The 26,096-nt window shown below is 36.6% G+C and overlaps 1 protein-coding gene across 1 annotated transcript; it reads left to right on the top strand.

The window, feature by feature from the left end:
* Positions 1-7,698: 7,698 nt before the first annotated feature.
* On the top strand, positions 7,699-25,626 carry LOC116710929 (hematopoietic progenitor cell antigen CD34). Its single transcript, XM_032550235.1, has 8 exons — positions 7,699-7,930; positions 19,212-19,271; positions 19,475-19,692; positions 19,872-19,952; positions 20,968-21,088; positions 21,193-21,245; positions 23,496-23,645; positions 24,370-25,626. The coding sequence occupies exons 1-8, from the start codon at positions 7,846-7,848 to the stop codon at positions 24,556-24,558; spliced, it is 957 nt and encodes a 318-aa protein (XP_032406126.1). The 5' UTR covers positions 7,699-7,845; the 3' UTR covers positions 24,559-25,626.
* The last annotated feature ends 470 nt before the right edge of the window (positions 25,627-26,096 follow it).

The raw sequence follows: 26,096 nt of genomic DNA, 5'->3' as shown, positions 1-26,096 counted from the left end.
AACAAGCAAAGAGTCAGAAGATTCTTATTTTTTGTGAAACATATGTAGTGCAAGCCATGTGTAAATCAAAAAACTATTTGTTAAAAATAAAAAACACTTGTCTGGTCAAGGTTCTGCCACTTCAGCTGTGCTCTGTGAGGTAATTTTGAAGTCAATGTGAACTCTGCCACATATAACAGGATAATCTATTGTTACTGTGTTAGACCACCATTAGCATCCTAATTTAATAGAAAACTCATATTGAACTTTCATGGGAAAGCGGCCAAATGCAAGACAGAGTTGACCTGAAACCCCCAGGAGTGCATCTATCATTCAGTCATTATAGTTCACGCTCTACACAACTAATTTTCCCTAAGAATGACTAAACTAATAGCATATCAGACACATAACTTTAACACTCATGAACCTCTTAACATAAGTAGCCATTTAGTTCAGTTTCAAAATTCAAATCTTGTTTTTTCCTATGAGAGCTCAAAGAAACACAAACATATTTACTGTAAAGCAAATGAAACGATACAAAACTTAGATTACAGAATATTCACATTTGGCAGGAATTTACTTGTGCATTTGGTTAGACTTAAATGCACATGTATTGTCTTTGTGTAAAGCCCACCAAAAGGAAGGGCCATTCTATTTTCAGATCAAACACAAGTAAAGCCTTTATTGAACAATCATTTTCAACTTGTTTATTCTTCTTTGGAGTTGGGAAGACAAACAAAGACCAACTCATTGGATGATGACTAACTGCACTCAATATGGAAAATTGAGGTTTCCAGGAAATGCCTTAATGTGGTGGACTGGGGAAACAAATCATTTTAAGCTCAAATACCAAAATCAATTTCCTCCGAAAGTTTAGAATACCTCACAAGACAAGTGAAAATTTATCTTAAATGAAGAAATGTGTGCCTACTGAAAGGTATGTTCATGTGCTGTACAGTATATTCAGCCAATACATAGCTAGGGCTCATTTTAAATGAGATTCAGCATCAATGCAGCATGCCACAGAGGCGATCAGCCGGTGGCTCTGCTGAGAAAGCACCGGCTGCTTTAATAGCTACCTTCAGCTTATCTGTACCATTGACTGCGGTTTTGTTTAATCTATCTCTTGACAAAGACTGATCATGTCTCTATGGGTTGTGGGCAAGAGAGAGTTTGCTGGTTACACAGAATTATATTAGTGAAACCACGTTCTGGTACTTTTAGTATTATGTCCTTCTGGAAGTGAAATGAAATCAGCATCTCCATAAAGCTTGGTCACAGAGAAAGAAGTGCTCTGGGTAAAAAACAGTGAAGACTTAAGATTTTACATTCATTTAAAAAGAAGATTTTGTACAGTGATGTAATACCTCAAGTCCACCTTAAAACCAGGAAAGATGTTTTCTCTCTGGTTTACCTCAGTCATTGTAAAGTTTATTTGTATAGCACATTTCAGCTACAAGGCAGTTCAAAGTGCTTCACGCCATAAAATATAATACAGTAACCAATTGTGAAGCAAGCAATAAAAGTTACATTTTGTCAAATGACATAATCAAAATTCTCAAGCCAATATCAATCCAATACATTGATAAATCTTTGAGTTATTATAGATCAAACCAGCTCTAAACAGCTGGGGGTTTGGCCTTGATTTAAAGAAACTCGGTGTTTCGTCTGTTTGCAAGTTTTCTGGACGTTTGGTGTGAAGAGATGATACACCAAACACCTCTTTAATTTATTTTGGTGCTAAGCTATTCTGTGATTTAAAGACTAAGAGAAGCTTGGCACAGTTCACGCCTTGTGAATTTCCCCAAACTCCTGAATCAGCTTGGGTTCACAGCCTTAGAAAGGCTGTGGTTATCATTGTAACTCCTGCAACTTTTCTATGGCACATATGTGAATATATGTAGAGATGTATAGAGTATAAGGTTGTTTTATGGGATTTTGTGTTTTTTATGGGAATAGATATGGAAATTAGCCAACTAGCTATAATTTTATGTATTCACATGTAAATGTTCTTTAATTCGTCTTTTAACTTGAACTTCAACACTTTTCCTTCCACCAAATCTTCCATTGTTGTACTTGGAACAATTAGGATTTTTAGGAACTAACTTTTGTAGTTTACCCTCCTTATGGGTGTAGGCTTTGACTTTCCTTTGGATAATTTTCACATCACCTGCATTTTTTTCTGGTTTACATGAGAAATTTTACGAGAAACTGAATTTTAGGCTTTGAGTTACTGCAAGCCATAATTATTCAAATTAATGGAAACATTTTTTTTATAAATGATTTTTAGTGCCGCTTCAATTAAATTCATTTTTTGATGATATTCTATTTTTTTGAATCAATGTGAGCTCTCCAGCTTTAGAAAACTATTTAATGCAATTGTTTGACGACAGATCCTGAAAACAAACTGAGCTTATGAAGCAAATAAAAAAATTCTAGAGACCTGCTGCATGAAAAACACAATACTGTGACAATATTTGGTACGGCATGTGAGCAGCATATAGGGGCTCCTCAGCACTTGCCATAGGGAACAGGAATTCATTATTTATGGGTTCTGTGGCAAGCAGAGCAGACAAAGACTGGGGCCCAAGGAGGGCTATATGAACCGACAGCCTTCCCTACCCGCACCTGTCAGATTCAGGTTGGGTGTCAACAGCGTGTGGAAGGGTCTTCTGTACAGTTGCCAGGCTCTCACCCCTCGCCTCGACTCTTCTCACTCTTAACCTGTCAGAGCACCAACACTCGGCAGCCAACAATTCCCACTCGCTTACCTCCCTTGCACACACATACCCAGGAAGGAGGATGATTAGGACTCAGATCGTTTCCACTGACAGCTGAAAAACCTGCAGGACATCTTCCTGATAGACTCTGTCCGCTTGAGAACAGACAAGTTTATGGAGCTTCTACACCCTTCGGAAATGATTCTCCTTTCAAATCGTGGCAGGTGTCATAATATCTTATTCTGCCTTGACCCATGACTGATGTGATTACATTATATATGATGTGATGTCAAGTAACGTAATGGTGTAAGTCTTCCTTTCTGTAGACTCTCCAGTTTTCTCAATGCTGAGTATAACAACCTCTACTCCCTGATCAGAATATTTAATTTGGTGGGAAACAGTTCTTACGCGCAGACTGCAGATCTTGAAGAATAATTCAAACTGTGAGTTTATCTGTGGAATGAATATTGAACTGAAAAATCCCTGGACTTTCAACTCACAAACAAATGTATAAACAAGAGTGAACTTGGTATCATTGCATTCTGAAGTCGCAGTGAAAGAATAAATAGATCTCTTTACACTAAATATGAAAATGTGGACAAAACAAAAGGGATCAAGTAGGCTATTGGTGTTATAACACCAATAGCCTGCTAGCTATTGGCAAATGTCTCACATTTGAAACAATTTGCTCCTTTTTTAATAACTGGTGGTAGAATCATAAGAGATGGTAAATACAGCACAATCAAGCTTTAATTTTCTTAAACTTCACTGGAGCTTTCAGCAGGTCAACAAACATAAGTCTCCTGCTGCTTCAGTTAAATACATCAACCATTACCGGAATATACATCCAGAGTTTGTTCTCACTAAGTAACAAGTTCTAAATACATAAGGAGGTAAATCCCTAATTATTTCTCAGAGTGAATCACATACAATAACAACTAGCCGTAATCAGTATGAAGTGCACACCAGTCTACTGAGGCCATCTTCTGGCCAAACTTATCATAGCAAGCAAGAATTGAAAGAAAGAAAGAAATGATGAAAATTATTTATTTATCAAAGCAAAGTTAGAGAGCTAGGGAAACATGATGCAGGAAAGGGAGTAAAGGCTGAAGGTCAGCTGCTTGAAGTTATGTGTTTGTTTTTCGTGTGTGTGCAGGCGTGGGGGTGTGTGTGCGTGTGTGTGGCTGGTAACATACAAGGCTGTACTGCATTCCTGAAGGTCACAGTACACACATAAAGCAAACCTAGACTGAACTCTGAAACCATAAAAAATGTCTCATAGGGACATTGCTCATTCACATTATGTTTTAAGAAGGAGTGACATCATTGGTCCTGTGCTTTCCTTTGTTAACCCCCCAGTTCTCTCCACACACACACACCACCACCTACCCCTCTATTTCCTGCTCACTTCAGGGTTGCAGTGGCTGCTCAGCTCAGAGTGGTAACGGTCAACATTTTCTGAAGTTTGAAATTAAATCTCCTCCCACTCATCCTCCCACTATTCCACCTCCTCCTTCTCCAAACTTTACTTTAATTTCCCTTGTTCCTAGACTACTTCTTCTACACTCATGAAATCACTTCAAGACAGACTCCTTCCTACATAGCCAATCACTGAGCTTTGAAGGATTTATGGCTCCCACTTTCAAAGCTCCATAAATTCTGCATTATAACATGCATGTGTTTGTGACTGTGCTTACAACTCATTTGTAGAAATAACTAAACAAAAATGGGACTCCTCTATTATTCTTTCATCATAAAAACCATTTAATTCCTTGAACAAAGTGTACTTGAGTATTTTTGTTGGGTTTTATGACTTAAGTAAAAACTCTACAATGGCTCTTTTGAGATCAAGTGCTAATTATTAATTTTCAACAAAGAAAAGCTTGTCCTATAACTGGCTGTCACAGCTGGCAAGTTGCTGTTTTATAACTTCCTGTTCGAAGCTCTACTTAAGCTGTTACAAATAATGCATTTCTTGTGGGCTTGAAGATCTGGGATTCTTGAATAAAATTAAAGCCAAATGAAGCTACTACATTTGGAAATTTACAACACCAGAAGAGACAATGCTGATTACTTTCATTTGCTTCTGAGGGTAGACCAACCAATTATTAGGTAATCAAACAGAACCATTTATGTTTGGATTTTTTTCTTAATTCACTTGTGTTGTCTTTGAGTAATATTTAAATTGGTTAGATTTTCTGAAAACCTGAAGTGTGACAAACAAACAACAACAACAATAAAATATTAAGGAGGGAACACTTTTTTAAACCACTTTATACTGTCTGTCCAAAATTCTCATTTCAAAAAGAAAATACTTTTCAGTTCAAATGTGAGCTCCCCTCATGACAATGCTGTGTTCAGCAAATCCCACTGCGGCTTTGGATTTAACAAGCATGAAAAAGAGATGTTATTAAAATGATCTGTTAAAATAAAGTAAAATAAAATAACAACAACAACTTGACTGTTATTAATTTTTTTTTTACAAAATTATAAATTCTTACATTTTGTTCATGGTGAAGATTCATCATTACCTCAAACAAAATCAGGCAATTTTCTCCTTATCAGCTCAAATTTGGAATGGCAAGACAAAATATGAAAAGAAAAAATCTGAGTCAGATTAAGATTAAATACATTGAAAAAAAGTTGGATTTTGGTGGTATTTGCCAGCTGTGTGACCAAAGCCTCGTCTTATCTAAAATCGTGTGCTTCACGTCTTGGTTGGCAGATTTGCCTTTCGTGATGTCTTGTTTGTTTCCTGAATTGTTATCAGGTACACCATTGTCCCACTCTTGAAAAAAAATAAAATTAATTATATTATGGAAAGGGAAGAGATGCCAATGTAGACTTGTGAAAAAATAGCTGCCCGGTTATTTTTTTTTTTTACATCTAAATATTTCAGATCATGGAACACATTTTAATGCCAGACAAAGACAACCCAAGTAAGTAGAAAATGCACTTTTGAAATACTTTCATTTACTAAAAAAAATGTTTTACCTTAGAACAGTCCTGATGTCAGTATGTTGAGGTGTTGTGTGGGGTTTTTTTTTGTTTCATATGTGTTGTTTCCTGTCAGATGTCAGGTTTATTTTGACCTAAGTTATTCTCCAGTTCTCTCTCTGTTAATTTAGCCCTTGCTTGTCACCCTTGTCCTCTGATTAGTTATTCCCCTCTCCTGTTCCCTGTAGTATTTAAGTTTGAGTTGCATCCTTGTCTGGCGTGGGATTCTTATCTGGGTATTATGTACATCACTTTCTCTTCAAGTGTTGACCTGCTCATGTCCTGGGTTAAGAAAATAAAAGCAAGATGCCACATCGCCGTCTACCTTCTGGTTCATCCCCACCTTTAAAGACTCCATTCCTGACAGGAGCTATCTCACTTTGCCCAATTTCTTTCTTATTGTTCAATTATAAACAGTGACTTGAACTGGTGTAACTGATGCAGTGCTTTAGGTGCTCTAGGTTTTTTCGTGCCCTACTGGTTGAGTTGTTGATGTGGTCTTCGAGTAATTTTGTTAAACCAGCAACAACCAAAATATCTAATGTTCTCCCCATTTGTGGATAATAGTGCTGGCTGTAGTAAGTTGGAGTCCCAAGCCATAACAAAAAGATTTTAAAAACTTTCTAGACTATTTTTAATCAATTATTTTCTCATTTAGTTCTAATTTTCTTTAGATCAGGACACAATGCGTTGCTTTTGAGATCTTCTCCTGATTTTTCATTCAAGCTCTATGTGATTTATTGAACCGGAATCATAGCAAATGTTGCTAACAAAAAAGTCAAAAAATGAAAAAAAAATTGTCTTTTCTTCAAAATCAAATAACAAAATAGTTGTGACTTATCACCATTTGACAGAAACAAAGAACAATTATTCAAAAAATACTTACACAGCAGAAATAGTTAACTAACTGTCTAATGTTTTACTGTGGGGATCTGACTGCTGCTGTACATACTTGACTGGAATAGGCACATTGGCGCTTTTTCTCTTGAGGATTTTCAGCTGAGCTCATCTTAAATCACAGCCAGGAGCCACTTGCCCACCTACACACCCCACTGTTTGAGCAGCATCTTGATAAAGGGCTCATTTAAAAGAAACAGGGGAATTGGGAGGAAATGTGATGACGGGGGGGGGGGGAGCTGGGGCCAAAAAAAGGGTCATGGGCATCAGGGTTGGTATTAAATTACATTACTGTTTCCCTAAGAATGTAACACAGAGCTCTTTTGGTTCTGTTTACTACTCTCCGTTTGCTGTTGGTTTCTTACTCCAAAAGGGTGGGTACTTTCTTTTACAACTCATTTAGCATACCTTCACCAGTGGTTCCAGATGTGTAATTTATAGGGAGCATAAGAAGTGCAAGCACAATAGTGAACAAAAGCGAAGCAGAGATCCTCTGGTTTCAGGGGACTGCTTTCAGGAGTCTGTGGAAGTGTGAAGGCTTTAAGCGGATCCTGTGGTGTCCCAACAAATGCCGCTGGTGATTGATGGCCTCACTGAGGGACTGGGGGGGCTTTGGGCTACTGAAATGGATTAATACTATTAGCATAACAGTGGATTCTACCTTTGTTTCGATTATGATATTCTACGCTATGGTCTGTCTCCATAAGCCTATTAGGGAGCTGAATGTCACAGCTTATTGTCTGCTATCACCTTTCATTGTGAGGTGGCTTACAGCTTACATTTAACCAGACATCATGACCCGGTGTGTTGAAGGGAAGAAACAAGAAGCACTGCTCAGCAAAACATTTGCTGCTACCTATTTTTGGATAACCAAAGTACTCAAGTTACACATTTTATGCAAACCTAAAAAAATGAAAGTAATTCAAAGAATGCAAACATGTTTTAAATAGAGAACACCCAAGAAAGAGCTTATTATCTTCTTTCCTTCCTTTTGCGTTGGGGTGGGGGCACAGAGGACGGGTTAAAGTAACCGGTGGAATAAGGGGGTGTAGGGCTGGGCCTTTGTAAGGAAGGAAAGAGGGGGTGGCTATATAATAAGTGACAGAACACAAGTAGTGCTTTATCCAGTCTGTCCCACTCTGGGTAAGAGGAAACCCTAAACTACTCCGACTCAACCAGCTTGGCCCTATTTCTCGTACTCTTTCTTCCCTCTCTTTTCTCTCACTCCCGCGTGAGTGCACTCAGGACGAGAATGGCAGCATCATCTGGACAGAGAACAAATGGGCCCTCCACAATGTTGGCTTTCGCTTTGCTTCTCATCGGCCAACTTTTGAGCGGTAGGTAAAAATACTCGGTGCCAAGACGGTCATTTCTTGGGGATTAAATAACCATCCTTTTGGACAGGGAGCCCCTGGACGGGTGGGGCTGGAGTGGAGTGGTGTTTGTTTATATGGTCAGTTAAATACAGGTTTTAACCCTACAACTATCTCTCTATCTGGAATCCAAGCGTAAATCAATGAAAAATGATTTTGTGTCTGGAAGACACTTTTAAGTATGCTGAAAGAAAAACTTGCTTAATAGAACAAACTTTCATTTTTAAAGAAATGCAAAAACATTTCTTTATATAGCAATGTTTTTATAGATGTGTGACTTTTTTATACATTTCTTTTTCTTAATTTTGATAATTCTTACAATGTAATTTACTTTCTTCTTTAAATATTTATAAATCTTCACTGCCTTTTTGCTGCTTTTCACTGAACATATTTTTTTGCGACCTTTGAAAAGTTTGAGAAATGTGTGTTTATATTTAGCTGGATGAAATATGAGGCTGGTCGATGCATGGGTGAGAGAAGGGCGTGGTGCTTGGTTGTTAACATGCATCTCATATGTGGCTGAGTTGATGCAGAAGGAGATTTAGCAACAAAAACGGTTTTAAACAGTGTGTACAAAGAACAAACAAGTTGATACTTAATTCATTACCACAGTGGTAGTACTGATAGTACAGTGAGAGTACTAATCTAAAACATTGGATCTTATGTATATTTTTATAAAGTTAAATCAAATAAACATCAATAAAGATCCTGAGATTATCAAAAAAAACCTGAGACAGAATCAAGCACAACTAAAACATTAAAAATGGCAATACTTTATTTATTTATTTATTTTTAGATGCCTGACTTAAACTTTTAGGTGAAGTAAAATCTGAATGTCATTACATGCGGCCACAACTTTACTCCTTAAATTGCCTCCAGTGCCAGAAGATAAAAAAAAAAAGATTTACCACATAATGGATAAAAAAAACCCTGCCTATTACATAACGTTTAAGATGTCCACAAAGTCATGACAAAGAAATGAATATAGGAAAAGAAAAATAGTGCTGGGAATGAGGTGCAATTACAATACAGTCCACAGCACTCTGTTGTGGCTAGAAATGAAAACACATTGGTCTCCCTAATTCAATCCTCCTGTCTTTTTCATGGTGGGTAAGCTACAATAATGAGATCATCAACCAAGAGAGGCAGCTGTGTCTGATTTATATAACAAAGAGGCATGGATATAATTTCAACCTAAAGATTCATAATCAGAGGCAGAAAAACTTTTATGATGCTGCTGATTAAAAATACAACAAAAAAAATCTTTATGAACATCACAGTCAAAGCAACTCCAGCAATTTGACACACCCAAATCAAATGTGTGTGGAAAAATATTGAACAACAAAGAAGAGAATATGAGATGTTAGGGTAAGGTATCAGTTTCCTTTAACTGTACATGACAGAGGTTTTTCCTCAATATAGATGAAAAATTTATGTTCTCTAAGGAGGACATAAATCCTCCTTAGAGGATTTACTGTACTTACTGTACAACTTTATTGGGATAAAACCAGAGATGAACAGTAGATTCCCTCAAAACCCTCAATAACTCCAAGAACACATCCTGAGATTAATTCTCCTCATTTTTTACATTATAAACCTTTTATAATTTGCAGCTAACACTAATAACTTACTATGCTAAACTTAATAGCTTTGCAGCCATGCATATTTTTCCATTTAAAAAAACAAAAATATGTACATCACACTTAGATTAAAACATATAAAATCCAAGAAAAGTTAATTGATTGAGAATGGAATGATAGTTCTAGGTAGCCTATTTTAACACGTGAGGTTTTATTTACATCCTAAAATATAATATACTTACAGCTTGTCATTAGCTTCCAAGTAATAAGTTCAACCTGCACAAGCCTTTTAAGAAACAATTTAACAAAACTTTTGAGTTTACACTTGCATTTATGCCAAGTCCTGGTCACTGCTGCTTGGCTTTTTTCTACTTCTGCAGCTTATGGTCATTTTGTACTTAAAAAAACATTTATGTAATCTCCTATAATCTACTGATCACATACTGCAACAAAATTGATTATAAATCTCTAGTATCTGCTGGCAGAATGTATCTCAGCGATCCTTTGGTTTGAGCAGCAGTCAAGTGGCTCAAATGAAAATGCAACAGAACCACAATCAATGGAAATGAGAGAGATTTGAACATTCTTATGAGTATTTTTGTTATGCAGCTCATGAAAATACTCAAAAAAGCACTGTAATTATATATTTGCATGTATCATAGGGTATAAAGTGGTTTGTTTGCAAAAACAACATGCAAGAGGATGAAATCATGAGTATGAAATGAAGGCATAAAACACTAAAGACTTGAAAACACATGGTCTTTAGAAACCCACAAAGACATGCAATACACCATCTCTGTCTTTGGAGGGCAGACTGGTGGAAATGCAAAACAATTTTGCATGTTGTGCTTGACCAACAACCCAAGAGTTGTTGGTGAAGTAGCTTTGCTCCATTTTGGAAGCCAACTAAATAACATATAGATAGAGCTCTTGTTGAGCTCCATTTTTGCTCAAGTAGCCAAAATATAAAGAATGCTGACCTTTCATTTTATGTATTCCCCCTTTCCTTTAAATGCTTTCAAATGTTTATCTCTTACCAAGATTAAAATTTCAGAACGTCTGAAAGTTTTCACATGTTAAAATGTGAAAACTAAACATGGAATTTTAACTTTATACTTTTTCAAACGTTACCTACAACTTACATTTGGCCACACTTTTGGAAATATATAGTTATATATTTATATATATGTAACCTTTTTTTTTTTCCTCAATCAAATGACAATTCAACCCCATAGGTTGAAATCTGTGCGTTATAAAACAGAACTCACAGATTGTGCTTGTTAAGGCAGCTTTTGTTGCACTATGTAAAAAGAAGAATTAGATTAAAAGAGCTGGTCTGCAAGGTGCTTACCTTTACTTTGTAGTCACATTCACATACAGGGAATCTTTGAGCAGGAAAACTTTAGCATAAACACATGAGGACTGCACATAAACCGGCTTCTGCTCTGCCTAGACTGTGAAGTGGTTTAAGGAGGTTTTCTAGTGAAGCAACGAACCCTGCCCAACCTCACTGCCAACCCCTGGGTATATAATTATGTAAATCATTGTTTTCATAGCACTCATTGAAGTAACAGATGTACCGAAGAATTACAGAAGCAATGTCAACATAGCGTTCATTCCATTGCATGAGGGAAAGAGCTCATAATATGCCAAGTCAAATTTCAGGGTCAAGTCAGCCAGCAATGGCAAGCACATATGTGAATGCAAACAGAAAAACATCCAAACACCTAACAGGGTGGAGAAATCAGTCACACTAGTGAGTGTTTGTCTATTCAGAGTAAAAAAAAAATCTGCTTTTCAAATTAACTCTGTGTTTTTTTTGTTGTTTCTTCATATTTAAGAAATTTTCCGTGTATTTATTCAAGTATGAGTCAACAGATACAGAAGTAAGAGAAAATATTTTTGAACCAGCAACAAAAACAAGCTGACAACTTAACTTGGTCTCCTAATTACATAAAAGGAAGGAAAAGAGAAAAAAAAATCTGTCTGTATCAGATTGCAACAATCCATACTAAAAGGTTAGAATGGTAGTGATTGTCCCACCTATGTCAGCACAAGTAATTATTCTGTTTTACTCTCAGATTTTGAGACAGACACAGGTTGACTAAAATCTTTTTTATTTCTGGACAAAATCAGTCTGGAGGCTCTGAGCAGTTGAAATCTGACTCTGCAACAAGATCCCCTCCCTATCTACCAGCACACACTCAAACCAGACGGGCTCATTTAAAGATAATGCACAAGGCAGTGAAACGTTAGCAGTCAATTGTATGTGTGTGTGTGTGTGTGTGGGTGTGTGTGTGTAGGGGTGTGTGTGTGTGTATTTGAGCATGTCAGGGGTGGGGGAGTGATATAAGCCCCTCCAATTGAAAGCAGATGCCATGTTTCCTGATTGTGGTTCTTTAGAAACAGGCATCACGCTTTTGATAAGGAGCTGCAGTGGCCTCAGGGTTGGGTCGGGTGAATTCTGCAGCTGGGCAGGCGCTCAGTGAAGTCAACCTTTCTGGCCTGATTGAAACCATAAGATGCAGTTGGTTTGAGAGAAGAATAGCCTGGGTGCTGCTATTAATCGCTGTGACAGGAATGACAGGGGAGGGGCTGCAGTTGGGGCGCAGTGAGGGGGTCAAGATGGTGGGGTCAGCGGTCTGTTGTTTCAAAGTGGGTAGGGTTGCACAGCATGCTTAACCTTACGAGACCATTCTCCAATGTCACATTCCTCTGCACAAATTTACAAATATAGACTCTTTAAGACCAGTGAGGGTTTAAATGATAGAAATCTCACAAGACAAGACACAACATAATATTGTTCCTACTGGAAACTGAAAATATTTCTTCAAACTTTGTTACTAATTTGGTGGTACATTTTAGGATCATTATACATTTGTCCCCATGCGTTAATTTCCTGTCTGATGTCTTAAGATGTTGCTGTATTGTCCATGTCATATTATTTTCTCATGTTGTCATCCATTATTTGAAGTGCGCCAGTTCCTCTTGCAGGAAACCACCTGTATAACATGATATTGCACCAGTCTCATAGTTCGCAGATGTTCCCAAAACCTAAGAGTGCATTTGTAATTTAATTTGAAAAAAGCCAACCAGAACAAATAAAACCAGATCACAGCAGATTTTTAAATGCAGCTGTATTCTGGCTTTTATGTTGCTTTTGTAGTAAAGGCTTCTTAGTTGTTTAGTGACTCATGTCAGTCCAGAGTTGTTACTCTGTGAGTAATGACATTTCTTTATATTTAGATTTTTGTGGAAGTAGACCTCTGAAGTTAAAGGAAATAATAGAAAATCCTCTAAAATATTCTGTGTTTCGTTATGCTAGTATAGGCTAGTTTACTTGAGAAAAATTGATGTGCCTCTTTCTATATGGTGCATGGAAATAACAGGTAGCAATTGTATAACATTGATTAATGCATTGTATGAACAGACCCTGCACCATTCAGTTAAAATATTTAGGCCATGTTCATGTTAAGTAAAATCTGTTAAAGCTCCTCACTTAGTGTAGTAAGCTTTAAAAAACCACCAGTCTTTTATAGCAGAGAACAGGCTGTTATGTTGTAACCTTCACAAGTTAAATGTGGCAATAAAGGTACAAGTGGAGACATGGTCACACACAAGGACTTTAACACGGTGGTCCACTAATGTGTGCAGACCATTATCACCTCACTATGCCCAATTACATAGCAGAGATGTTTCCTGTAAAGAACCAGGGAGGGGCTTGGACCCTTGGGGATGTAATGACCCTGAAGCTGTTCAGACATGGTGCAAACATTCATCCCAGGTGATTCCATCACAAGTGGATGGCACTAAAAAGAGGTGCGAATGCACAGAACCAGATCCAATTGCTCAACCGAGATTCAGAGGCGCTCTAAGATGTGTCTGTTCAGCTGTCTGAAAGCCCGTTCCTCTGGGGCCACATTAAAGGATTCCCTGCTGACCTGAAGTGATTTGATGCAAACATTGGAGTTGACACAGTGTTTTCACACTTTCCAAGATTCCAGTAAAAACACATTTTCTAAGAAGCAAGGTTAAAATTAGACCCATAGCAAGGGGGGATTTAGAATGATGTAACAGCAATTTGTGGAAATATGTTAAGGACATTTTCAGGGTATGCACGTTTAGATTTGTCATATATTTAATGAAAAAGGAGATTTTGTGTCAGGGGTAAAGCAAATAAGAACTTGAAGGCTTTGCCCAAGTACAGCAATTTCAGTTTCTTAATTTTATCAGTGATGTAAGTAAAAACAATCTTAGCTTTCCAGTACAGAACTCAAGCATACTTCAGGAAAACATCCTATGGGAGTCTGATAAGTCTCTTAAATTTAAATGGACACATGTTGTCTCTTCATTAAATATAAAATGTTCTCCATATTTTCACAACATTATCCAAAGTTACAAGATCAAAGAAAAGCATCATAAAACTCGATGGCTGTTGAGATGGCAATTGTGCGTCTTTTTACTAGAAAATGTTTATTGGATGCCTCAAACCTTTTCTACTCACTGAAAAAGCTAGAATATTTAAAGACTAGCAGATGAATATAAATCTGAAGTTATTGTAGCTGACAGAGAAAGGACAAGTGGTGTGTAAAGTAGATTTGTGTGTTGAGCCATGAACCACACCCTGGGACAATTTTAGGGAAAGCTTTTTAGGTAATTGAGTGTAAGCAGTTGCTATCTCTTGGAATCTGGCTTTATGTTACAGCATTGTATGTAAGGAGTGACGGCTGAAGCCCAAATCTCACCTCCATAAGCGCTTTGGATTAGCTGTGCGTGACTGGGATATGGTAAAGAGAGATGGAGAGCTGGGAGGGAAAAGGGCGTGGAGCAGAGGGCTTGTCTTCTGCCACATTCCTCCATCCAGAGTCCCAGGAGATGGGGGGGCGCGGGGTGGAGCTTTTCCAGACCACAGCCATCTTTCAGAGAAATCTGGTGGGAAAATATTCAAGAGAGCAATGAAGTCAGGACCAGCGCCAAATAACATATGGAGTCTGGTGTGATTGGGACAGTTTAAGTCCTGTTGTGTTCACACAATAACTGCAAGAAGCTGGTACCCTAGCTGTTTCAAACCCTACAAAAAAGGAGCCTCCAGGGATATCTGATGTAGATGTGCACCTCAAGTGTTGACTCACAAATATGCAATAATTGGAAACTCCTTGTATAGTCCTGTGGCTTTTAGAGAGAAAGTCTGTGAAGTGAAGAGTACAATAGGTTATAATGTCGGGAAGTTTACAGACCTCACATAGGAGTAAAGTTTTGGCAAACACCAGAGGCAGCCAATCACCACGAAGGTTACCATCTTACCTCAAATCAAGACAAATGCTACTTGCTTAACACAGGCCGCAATAAATAATACAACTAAATTACAAACATTTTATGGTTTGGCTGTAACAAGCCCCAAAATTTTGTTATTTGACATTTATGGTTGCTTCATTTTAAAAGTTTTGGTCAGGATTCAGTCAGAGCAAAGCAATAACAAGTCAGATCCTGATGTTTATTGATTCATACAAGCATTTTTCTTGTTGCTCTAAAAGGCTTGTTGTTATGAAATAAGTAATAATTGGTCAGCATCTAGGGTTTTTTTATTATCATGTCTAAAGCTGGTTGGAAAAATTTTATCTTTCATATATGTTGGATATTTGTTTTTTAAGCAATTATTAGAAAAATATATAGCAAAATAATTTGGGAAAACACAAGTCTTCCAGGGTTTTCATACTGGTAAAAAGGTAAAAATTCATATCCAGTGACTTACCACAAAATCATCGAAATATCAGATTAGAAAAAAGACCCAAAAAACTGTCACAGTGTGAAATAATAGACTTTGCCAAACCACAAGTTCAGTTTTACTTTCCAGTCAAGTAAAATTTCCCTAGAGTGCAACATAGAGAGTAGAAACTAGACAATTTGGGCCCAGCATTCTTGGACATCACATTTGTAAGAGACAACCTAATTTATCCTTGACCACCTCACCCACTTTAAACCTTATCCTTCCTGGTAAAATATACAGACAGGCCACCAAGTGATGGAGAAGGAATGGCAGCTTCAATCTAAAGGCTGGGAAAAGAGGTCTAAACAAAGTCCAAAAAAGAAATATACTCCCCATCAACTGCAACATTGGGAAATGCTTAATATGCAAATAATTAAAGATATTAAGCTTCTGTTTGTGACAGGAAGGAGAACATTTATCATTTTGTCACACATCAAATGTTTCTTCATTAAAAACATGTAATTAGCGGCTATGTTCATCAAACTGAAAAGACATTTAATGTCCCTAGAATGTTCTTTATTGAGGTTGTGAGAGCACACACTGATCACTTTTTAATTAATTCTTGCTTATCCAAAGATAGGACGTGGAGCATTTGGAAATGGCACAAAATAATCATAGACAGAAAGGATTTTAGCAAGCTAGCTGGTTAAAAATTAAACAGTCTCCTTGTAGCTGATGTTAAAAAGACTCTATTTGTGTGCTGTCATATCTATGAAAATGCTGTATGAAAAAAAATCTGCTATAACAGTAAATGTATGTGTCAACTTGGACTGCCCTGGATAGTCACCAACACACATACACACATCCCAGTAGACCCCCAGGAGGTTCTGGCCCATATGGTAGACACACTGTTTGCTCTGTAGCTGTGGCACCTGTCTTTCACAATGATTTATCTGAGAAAGCAAATGGATGTGTGTTGTAATCCTGTCCTTGGGAAAAATCCATCTGCCTTATTTGTAAAAAAATAAAATAAAATAAATTAAAAGAAACACAGATCAAGTGATGACAGATAAAGAGAGGACTCCGTTTGGGAACAAAAGAGTGAATTCTTGGAGAAAAAAACCCCCAAAAATGTTGGGAGGGCTAACTACATCGTGCTACATGTGCTACATGACAATATTCCTACTGCGTTTCACTATAGAAATACTCAAAATATGTGAATGCAAAGCAGAATAAGTGTTGTACTTATTGGCATTTCTCAGATCTCAAAACACAAAAACATACACAGATACTAGGCTGCCCACACTTTCTCTAGAAAATACATATTTGAAAACCAAAAGAGTCAGGCCAAAGTTTTTACTCTTGCCATGCATGTTGGGAATGAGCCACTTTGAGTGAAACAATATGTTCTGTCATGGTTATGGCATGTGTCGCAATGTGCCTCAATTTTGAACAACATATTTGTGTTAGGAGTAAGTGTGTCAATGTTGAACTGTCATTATTTTTGTTGCTTTGAAATTTTCCATTATGACCAAATGATCACCTGACCATCTTGGGATGAAAGTTCTATACTTTACAGAAAGTCAAAGAGTGCCCCCAGGAGGTCAAACTAATATTAACTGAATTAATCAAAAATAAGGTGAACAGTCTTGCCGTTAGAGCCACTTCAAGGATTCAGCGTCCTAGTGTCGGTGAATCTTCTTGAGTAAAGATAGACTTCATACAAAATAATTACGACTCACGTGGTCTTATTATTAGGTCAATTATGCAACATGTATGCAGCACTTGCACTATTTCTGTAGCTGTGGTACATTAATTCGATTCAATTCTAATACTACAGCATTTACTGTTTCTGAAAGATCAAGTGCTAAGGTCACAGTATGATGCTAGCAGTAGATATCACTTAATGCAGGGATGTCAAACTCCAGTCCTCAAGGGCCACTGAGTAGATAAGTTCTCCAGAGCCTTGCTAATGATCTAATTATTCTATTCAGGTGTGGTGCAACAGAGGCACATCTAAAAGTTGCAGGACACCGGCCCTTGAGGACTGGAGTTCAACACCTGTGACTTAATGACTTGTGTACCTCTATTCAGCAAAACTCTAATTTAAGTAAACTATTTTCTTTAGTGATCCCCAATACAGAACCTTTCTACAAAGCTATCAGTTTCTTAAAATAGAAGTATGCATTTTTTATTATATAGCATTTGCTCTAATATTGAAACAAAGTTGTCCATATCTTTTTAATTACACAGTTCTGATTATAGTTTATTATGGATGTTAATCCTGCACCCAAGTAGAAGAGAAAATGCAGACAAGGTAAAAAATATAAATAAAAATGGCAAACAAGGAATGACATAGTAAGAGCGTAGAGAGAATCTAATCTGCAGAGACAAGGCATCATGGGCATTTTTTCACTCTGAAGTAATGCTGTTTGCTTGTCAGGCAGAGGGAAGAAAAAGGGAATGAATGCTGAGGTTCTGCATTCAAAGAAAAAATGAAACTCAGATGAGCTTTCAGAAAAATGTGTAGATATGAAGTCTAATAATGCTTTCCGATCAATTATGTACAGAGACAATTTATTGATTCGCCATAAATTTATAATGTATTTGAAATTTAGAGAAAAAAAAACATGTACTAACAACTTTTCCAGAAGCTATTTTCCCTCTTGTACTCGGTTCTAAGAGCCTAAGGAATATGGAATTTTTTTCTTTGCAACATTTGCAACAGAGCTTGAACAAATCTCAGCATTACCGACCTCAGGTTCATTAACAGTGGCCACAGGGTGTGGTAGTATATTTATTAATTAGTCAAGAAAATCAAACCTATCCATAAGGCAAACAAAGTTATTAAACTTTAGCAGCTGAAAATTTCACAATTGAAAGAAACAACAAAAACTGTTTGACTTTGATCAATATTATGATGACCAATATAGATCAGAAACCTATTTTTGTTGCTACCAGGTCTTTCATTAATGCAGTGGTTCCCAAAGTGTGGGGCGCAGTGCCATTGCAGGGGGGAGGGGGGGGGAGGGAAGAGGTATGGATGAATAATTTAAAAACAAAACAGTTACACAAAAGTGTTTCACTGTAAAAATGGTTTGTAGTGTGTTTTGTTGCAACCTGAAGTGTGAAATAAACTTCAGTGGAGTTTGGGGGAAACCAGAAGAAAATCTTTGGGAACCACTGCATTAATGCAATAAAAAGGCCCTGAAATCCAAAGTGCAAACTGAGGTTGATTTGCATCCCTGGGAATGATTGTATAAGGCCTCTGGCTGCAATCTGGGAATGGTAGAAGTTTGGACTGAAAGGGCCAAGAGATTAAAGAACTGTAGTGAAAATATTTCACTGACAAATTATATTTTTCTAAAATACAACATGTAAATAAATGATAAAATACAAATTAGTTTATTAATATGGGTTTTGCCCTTTTTTAATCTAGTGAGTTAGGCCATAAACATCCAGTGATTTTCACTCAAAAGGTCTGGGTTCAAGCATTCTACAAATTTAGCATTCTCTGAGAAGGAGTGGTCCATATCCTGTTGTTGTTGTTGAGAAACATACAAATTTTTTTGCAACTCTGACAAAGTAACAAAAAAAATACATTAACCTCCTAAAAATTTTGGGATATACAGATTGACTACTTTGTGTGTATATATATATATATATATATATCATCCTCAATTAGAAAAATAGGTTTAAAGGTAATGTGGATTTCAATCAAAAATATATTTTCTAGCATTGAAGTTAATTCAGTCCAACTCAGGGTAAAACTCCAATTTACAACATGTCAAAAAATTGTAAAAACAAAAGTTACATATTTGAACATGTGAAAAATGGCATATAGCTCTAATGTACATAATATGTCTAATGTATGTGGGTATAGAATTAGTTCTTCATAGTCAGTCTACAACAGTCTATGTAGGCATAAACAATGTTGTCTGTTCTTATTTTACAACAGGAGTCATGGCACAGGAAGGTGTAAGAGGCGACGGGGTTGTAAACACTACTGCAAAACCTGGTAAGATGCCAAGTCATAAAATATATTTTAAAAGTACAAGTAAGAAAAAAAGAGCTTGGTTCTCAAGTTCCCATAAGAATATATTTATTTTAGTAATCAAAGCATAAAGAAATTTTCTTCAGAGGTAAACACTAATACAGCCCTCTAAAATGTTTTCCCCTGCTCTGGCTCACACATTACTCATAAAGTCTTGTTTTCTTCAGGTACTACAAAGACATCAGGTCAAGTGATGGTTTTACCCACACCGGAGACAAGCAAGCCTTCTCCAGAGACACCTAAACCAGAAGACAACAGCACTTCAGACACACCAACCATTGTACCGTTGGAGAAAACAAAAAAGGATATGATTCACACAAAACAGCCGGCTGTAAATCCAAATACGCCAGCACCCAACTCGGCCAGAGGCGACAACCTGCCTGGGGTAAGTTAGAAAAATGTCCAACAAATCCCTCCAGAGGGAAAACAAAGTCAATTTCTGTGTAATTACACATGTTAAATACACTCAGCACTGGTCTTATACCCAGCTCCTCTATACAACCTAGCAGCACTCATAAGCTTACTCATAAATAAGAGATGAAACATTCTGGCTTCTCTCTGCAGCGAGATGTCGTCTGCGTGACCAAAGAGGCTGTGGAAGACAAAAACGCTGTTCTTGTGAAACTGAAGTCATCCACCAAATGTGTAAGTTCAAAATAATTTCACCTTGGTCTTCGTCTTACATATTTGTGATTTAGAATATTGTGGTTTTACTGGAAGTTCATTTCAAAATTCCTTTTCAAACTTCACCACAATGACAAATAGTGTCTCACTAGCTTTGTTTATCCTCCCTAGGTACCCATCAGCTTTCCAAACTTAACCTCAGCAACATTTTTTTCTCATTTTATCTGTACAAACAGTTCAGAAGCTAGTGACTCAGTCAAATTGTGTGCACATACATTTGTTTCCAAAACAGCTTGGAAAGTCCAACAGATTTCTCCTGCGAGTACTGTAAACCAAGGGCACGGACTGTGAAGACAGTGGGAGGGCAGCACAATGGGTGGGCCCGCTGCTTCTGTAGAATGCGTAATGTGTAATAGCCTGGGGCAAAAATGTGGGTGTATGTGAGTGTATGTTTCTTTTTGTAAAGATAAATTCCTTGGTATATCATTATGAGAGCTTTAGGGTCTGCAGCTTTTACGTGGAGATCTGAAGTTAATACATCTGCTTTTTGTGAGCTTTTGTTTTTAGCAGAATAAAGAAAAAAGTACATTATTTATCTTTAAACAATGGATACAAATTGCAAAAATGCAATAGTTGTGCGTAGTCAACCAAAGAAATTACATAAAAGATGTTCTTTATGAAATATAATGCTGCCCGTGCCAAAACACATTTGTCTTTCCTAAAATAAACTCTGGCTTAAATATGGAACTAATATTGCCCATGTAAAGGTGCTTTGGTTTGAATGCCTTCACTCTGGTGCTATGCACAGAGTTGTTGTTTCAGTGATGGTATGCAGAATTCCTTATCTGTATTTATATAAGAACGCTGAACCTGAAAGAGTGTTCCTGGCAGGATTCTCTAAGATATGTGCAAAAGCATTTGGATAAAAAGCATTTTGGGATTAGCAATGAAAGTCATGTTTAATTCCCAATTATTTAAACCAATCAGGAACTAAGTTAGAAACATCTCTGAATTCATTGTAATGCATTCTTTGCAGGAAGACACACAGTCAAAAATGATAAAGGTTCTACCTGAATTGTGTGGTGAAGAGTGTAAGCTGGAGATCTATCAAGAAAACAACACGGATCACGTGCTTGTATCTGGGAAGTATGTAGAAGGTCAGTATTTTAAATTATGATAGTCACAACCCATAAACTATTATTTTCCTGTACTAACACCATCTGTATTCATTTTTAAATTTCTTTTTTTTTTACACTTGCAGATGATGTGATAGGCATGGTAAACAAATTCAACAAGGTCAACATTAAGGATAGAGTAAGTGAAATATTTTTCTAAAATTCTACTTGCAAAGCCATTTTTTTCACATTGGGCTTTGTGCTTATTCTGCTCATTCAGTTTTGTCATAACTTTGCTACCATGTTTTCCAACCTCTTTCCTGCTGTTAGGCACAGCCAGAGAAATCCCACATGTCTAACCAATGCCGTAAATTACACCATTTACCATGAAGGGTCTGTGAAGGAGCTTTCTGAAGGCAGTCAGTTTGATTGACTCAGTCAGCTGAACTCAGTGGTTGATTTAAAATCAAACTTGAAATACACAAGGGAAAAGAGGAAACAGTCCCCCGATGCGGGAGATGGTCTCTGAGATTTTATGCTGCCAGACTGACAGCTGGTGTTAAAAACAAAAAGCCCACAAACAATCCACACGTCAGCAGTAAAACATTTTTCCGACACCTTGGGACCAATTTTGGGTTCTCAGCGGGCCGATCTCAGCCATTTGTCTCTTTGCTTTCAACATACTCAGCATTTCCCTCATTACTCCATTATGAACTAATCTAATAAGCAATTTACATGTTTTAGACAAAAATTACTATCAATTAGAACAAGCAATGAACTTATAGACTTTTTAATAAGACATAACATTTTTCCTTCACTATCTAACATTACTTCACGCCACGTTTTTTTTTTTTTTTTTTACTTTGCGCTTACCTCTCCATTAGGAAGTTTAGTCTTTTCCAAAGTAGTTGATATAATTGCCATTTAAATTGCATGAGTTGGGTCAGGCACATTTTATTTCTGGCACACAGAACATCTCCTTGATAGCTAAAAATTTTCATTCTTGTATATAATTGTTTGAACGGAGGAGCGTGGCATTGTCAGGCATCTGGAAATTGTACAGAGAATCCCAGAGGTCCATAATTCTCCTCATCATATCTTGTTGAATTTCTGTTGAGTTTTCCATGATGTCACAGAATCAAGATGTTTGAGACGTTGCCCTAAAACACATTCACAGATGTGCCTCCATTTAACTTAAATGTTATGAATTAAGCTATCAAAAGGATACAAAGCCATGATATCATCATCTGAATTTTTCCATATTGTTTAAAGTCATAGTAATCAATTATTTATAGTAAACATCGGAACTTGAAGAAAGAAAGAAAAAAATATTTTAAAACTGATATTCCTATCATAAATCTGGTATTTCACAAAAAGAAACAAGCTTGTTAATTCCAACTGACCTAAAAATATTTTTATGATTTCATACCATACAGCAAATAAAATATATTGCATTTTGCTGTTTGTTTTATCCTTTTTTACACAGTGTATGGATATAACTGGTTTCGACTGAATATATTAAAACAAGCTTCAACATTTTCCCAAACTCAACCTAATGGATAAATAATTCATTTCCACAAAGTTGTCCTTATCAAACATTAAAAGACGCACAAGTTGATCTTTGTTTTCCTTGTGATTCTGAATTACTTAAAAGTCAAACTAAGAATTATTTCAGTTGAAAATGTAAATAATCACAATGGCTAGAAATCCCTAAACTCAAGAAGCAAATTCATTATCAGCCAACCAGTATATATTTACTATTAATTACCTTTTAAAAATAGTCAAACAAAAGGCAAATCAACAGCTAATGAACAAAACAAGCAACATGAATTATAATTTAATCAATAGAAAATATTGACTAAATTATGAAGACTCAAATTCCAATAAGTAAAATTAAATAAAAGTCTACGAATAGCAAGGAGGTTTAAGGGCGTTGAAATTGAAAAAGTGGATTTTATGTCCTAATTCTGTTTTCTATTACTCAACTTTGTTTTTTAAAAAGAGAAAGTGAAGAAGAGAGATGAGGTCATATTGTACAGACATACATTTGGGTTCAATCAACTCCAGCAGCACCAGACAACAGTCACAGCATAACAAAACGAAGCACCTAACATACTCCGTCCATCCTATAGTTTTTAATATTTATAGTAAAAGCTTCATTGAATGAAACAGCATTTACAATCACTCAATATTGAAATTTTGTGTTAATTATAAATTATATATTTTTTTTCTATATTTCCAAAATTATCTAAATGTTTCATATATACATATATATATGTGTATTTTCAATCTCAGTGAAACTTTTGTTTTTAGTCCCATCTCAGAAACTTTCACATTAAGGGAAAATTACCTGACTTTCTTTGGGTTTTTCTTATAAAAACAGTATCACTTAAATATTGTCAATGTTTATTTGCCTGATTTACAGTACATGTAATTGTTCTCCTGTCAGACTGGTGTGCACAGAGCCACTCCTCGCTGGCGGAAGAACTCAAAGTTGGTACTGGTTTCCTTACTGCTTACTGGCCTGCTGCTGGCTGCGCTGCTGATTGGATTATATTACTTGAAGACGCACCGCAAGAACTCCAAAGGTGTCAGACTGGTGAGTTGTTTATTGTTGTCACATAGTTTGCACAAACAAAGCTTAAATCCATCAGCGACTGCCACTTCAGTTCTTCACAATTCTTATCCTCTTACTCAACATTGAGAATAACATGCTAGGCTTTTACAAAAATGTAAAAACAATAATGTTGATTCTCAACGTGCTGAGTAAACCGAGCAAACTGTCTATCTGACAGCAACAACAACACATGGATTTAATTTTTCTAGATGACTAAAAGAAGGACACACTTGACTGTTACATGACGCAAAGCGGCATAAACTCCTTTAAGCTGTTTTTTCTTTAGCTTCTTCCCAGAGAGCTGCACATGATTTAGTCTTTTTTCTAAATTATATGACATCATCTTTTAAAGCAATTACATATGGAGGCACGCCTGTGAAATTGTTTACAGAGTTCTTGTTAAATTTGTGGCCAAACTGTCGAACAAAGTGTAGGATAACTGAAGCACTAATGTTGATCTGACCGTCTATGAATATTTCACATTCAAGTTGTATCCACTTACATGTTTGCAAATGTTTCCAAAAGTCAAAACAGAACTAAAGTCTTACAGAGACCTCAAAGCAAAATCCCATAAACCTCTAAAAGAAATGCATAATCTACTCTCCTTACACACTTTCCTACAAACTTCCTTGCTATGATTTAGGTTAAATCTCTGCCAATCCAACATAAGCTTTGCTCTAAAGCTGTGGATCTGTTCTCTCCTTAGGCTGAGTCTTTCCAGGTGGATGAGGAGAACCAGGCCAACACCCTGGTATCTGTGGCCCCGCTGCCTCAGGAGCCCACAGACAAACCTACCGCCAATGGCGAATCTCCACCTGAAAATGGGACCAACCAAACCCCAACCACCAATGGACACTCTGCCACCCAGAACCCAGTGGCTGACACAGAGATGTGAATCAAGGACCACTCTTCAACATCCCATTGTGCCAGTCGCCTACTAACCTCTCTGTTCATCTGACACAAATTCAACTTGAATCAATCTCAAACATTCACATCTCCACCTGCTCTTACTCAACCAGCAAGACTCCATATGAAGATGCAAATGATGACGAAATGATGACAGTGCCTGTAATGTGAAAAGTTTGAGAACATTAATCTTTGCAGAAGTTAGCAGAAGCCTGCTCACACTGACAGAGAGACTCTGAGTTTCATAACTGTTCTGACTTCAGTCTTATTGTGACAATATTTGTAGAATCATGAAGTCATGCCAAGGATGTATTGTTGATATCTGACAAAGAAGCAGAAAATCCTTTTGTACTTTAATCCACAAAATGATGCCTACCAGCTGAAAAGAGGTCTAATGTTTTGATTAAAGAACAGACACATTTTTTATGCTTGTTTCTAAGAATCCATTGCTGCCTTAAAGTGAATTTAAAAGACAACTCAAATAGCTATTTTCTTTTTGAACCCAAAGATCACCTTATTATTGTGTATTATTGTGCAAAACGTTAGATGGAAAACCACATGCAGTCTTTGGTTGTACTGCTCCAAAGTTATTTTAAAAAATCTATAAACGTCAGTGGACAGTTTTGCAGTTCCCAGCTAGTTTTATTTCTGCTGCAACAACCAAACTTCTGCAGCTGAACTTCAGTCAAAACTCACTCAAGGCAGGATCAAAAGTGCATCTCTATTTTGTGCCAGTGTGGTTTTTATAATTGTTTTTTTTTTTCTTTTTGTACTATTTTTTGCAACAAATTTGAATTTTCAACTTTTACTACTGTCTTAGGGAATTATAAGGACAATTAGCTTGTTTACATAACAGAGTGGGAGATTTCTAGTTGTCAGGATGAAAAAGAAAATCCCTGCTGTGCCTTTCACAGCATACAGTGGGTTTAGATTTCTTTGGCTACTTCTTTTTGTAAAGCATATCTTCCACTCCAATGTTTTTAATTTCTCTTTCACAATGTTCTCTATGTATAAATATGTTTGTTTTTATATTCATAAAATGTTTTTGTTACTAAAATCCAGGTTTTTCTCATTTTATTTGTGCTGTGCTAACTTGATTTACCAATAAAAAAATAACTCATCAAACCACAAGCGTGAGAAAATAAAGTTGGTTACACAATATAATATACATTGTTTGAATCAAAAATTGACACTAACCATAAATTTTCTATCTTGTAGCCAATAACCTTCAACCAAATCTTCATAATAGAAAACCATAGCCAACACCAAAGGGATTCTGTGAGCAAATTTAAGTTCCCATCAGACAAGCAACAAAGACACCGACGAGACTATTTGCATACATCTTCAATTGTCAGGACTGATGAGCTCAGATGTAGTTTGTAGTTCTGCATTTAAATACAGATTTGTGTGGCTTAAGCAAACTTGAAGGCAGATTAACATGTTTTACATTATTTTACTTCAAAAAGTATGGAATTTGATGCTGTTTACCTGCACAATGTGGCCCCTTGAACGTAACCAGTCTGCTAA

The sequence above is a fragment of the Xiphophorus hellerii genome, chromosome 20 (genome assembly GCF_003331165.1).
Source record: "Xiphophorus hellerii strain 12219 chromosome 20, Xiphophorus_hellerii-4.1, whole genome shotgun sequence".
In the NCBI taxonomy this organism is placed as follows: domain Eukaryota; kingdom Metazoa; phylum Chordata; class Actinopteri; order Cyprinodontiformes; family Poeciliidae; genus Xiphophorus; species Xiphophorus hellerii.
The sequence above is the reverse complement of the archived record's forward strand: the minus strand, read 5'-3'. Positions and strand labels throughout refer to the sequence as shown.

Coding starts and splice junctions, on each gene's coding strand:
- LOC116710929 (XM_032550235.1), top strand. CDS start 7,846: ATGGCAGCATCATCTGGACAGAGAACAAATGGGCCCTCCACAATGTTG. Junction 19,272..19,474: donor AAACACTACTGCAAAACCTG/GTAAGATGCCAA, acceptor TGTTTTCTTCAG/GTACTACAAAGACATCAGGT. Junction 23,646..24,369: donor ACTCCAAAGGTGTCAGACTG/GTGAGTTGTTTA, acceptor TTCTCTCCTTAG/GCTGAGTCTTTCCAGGTGGA.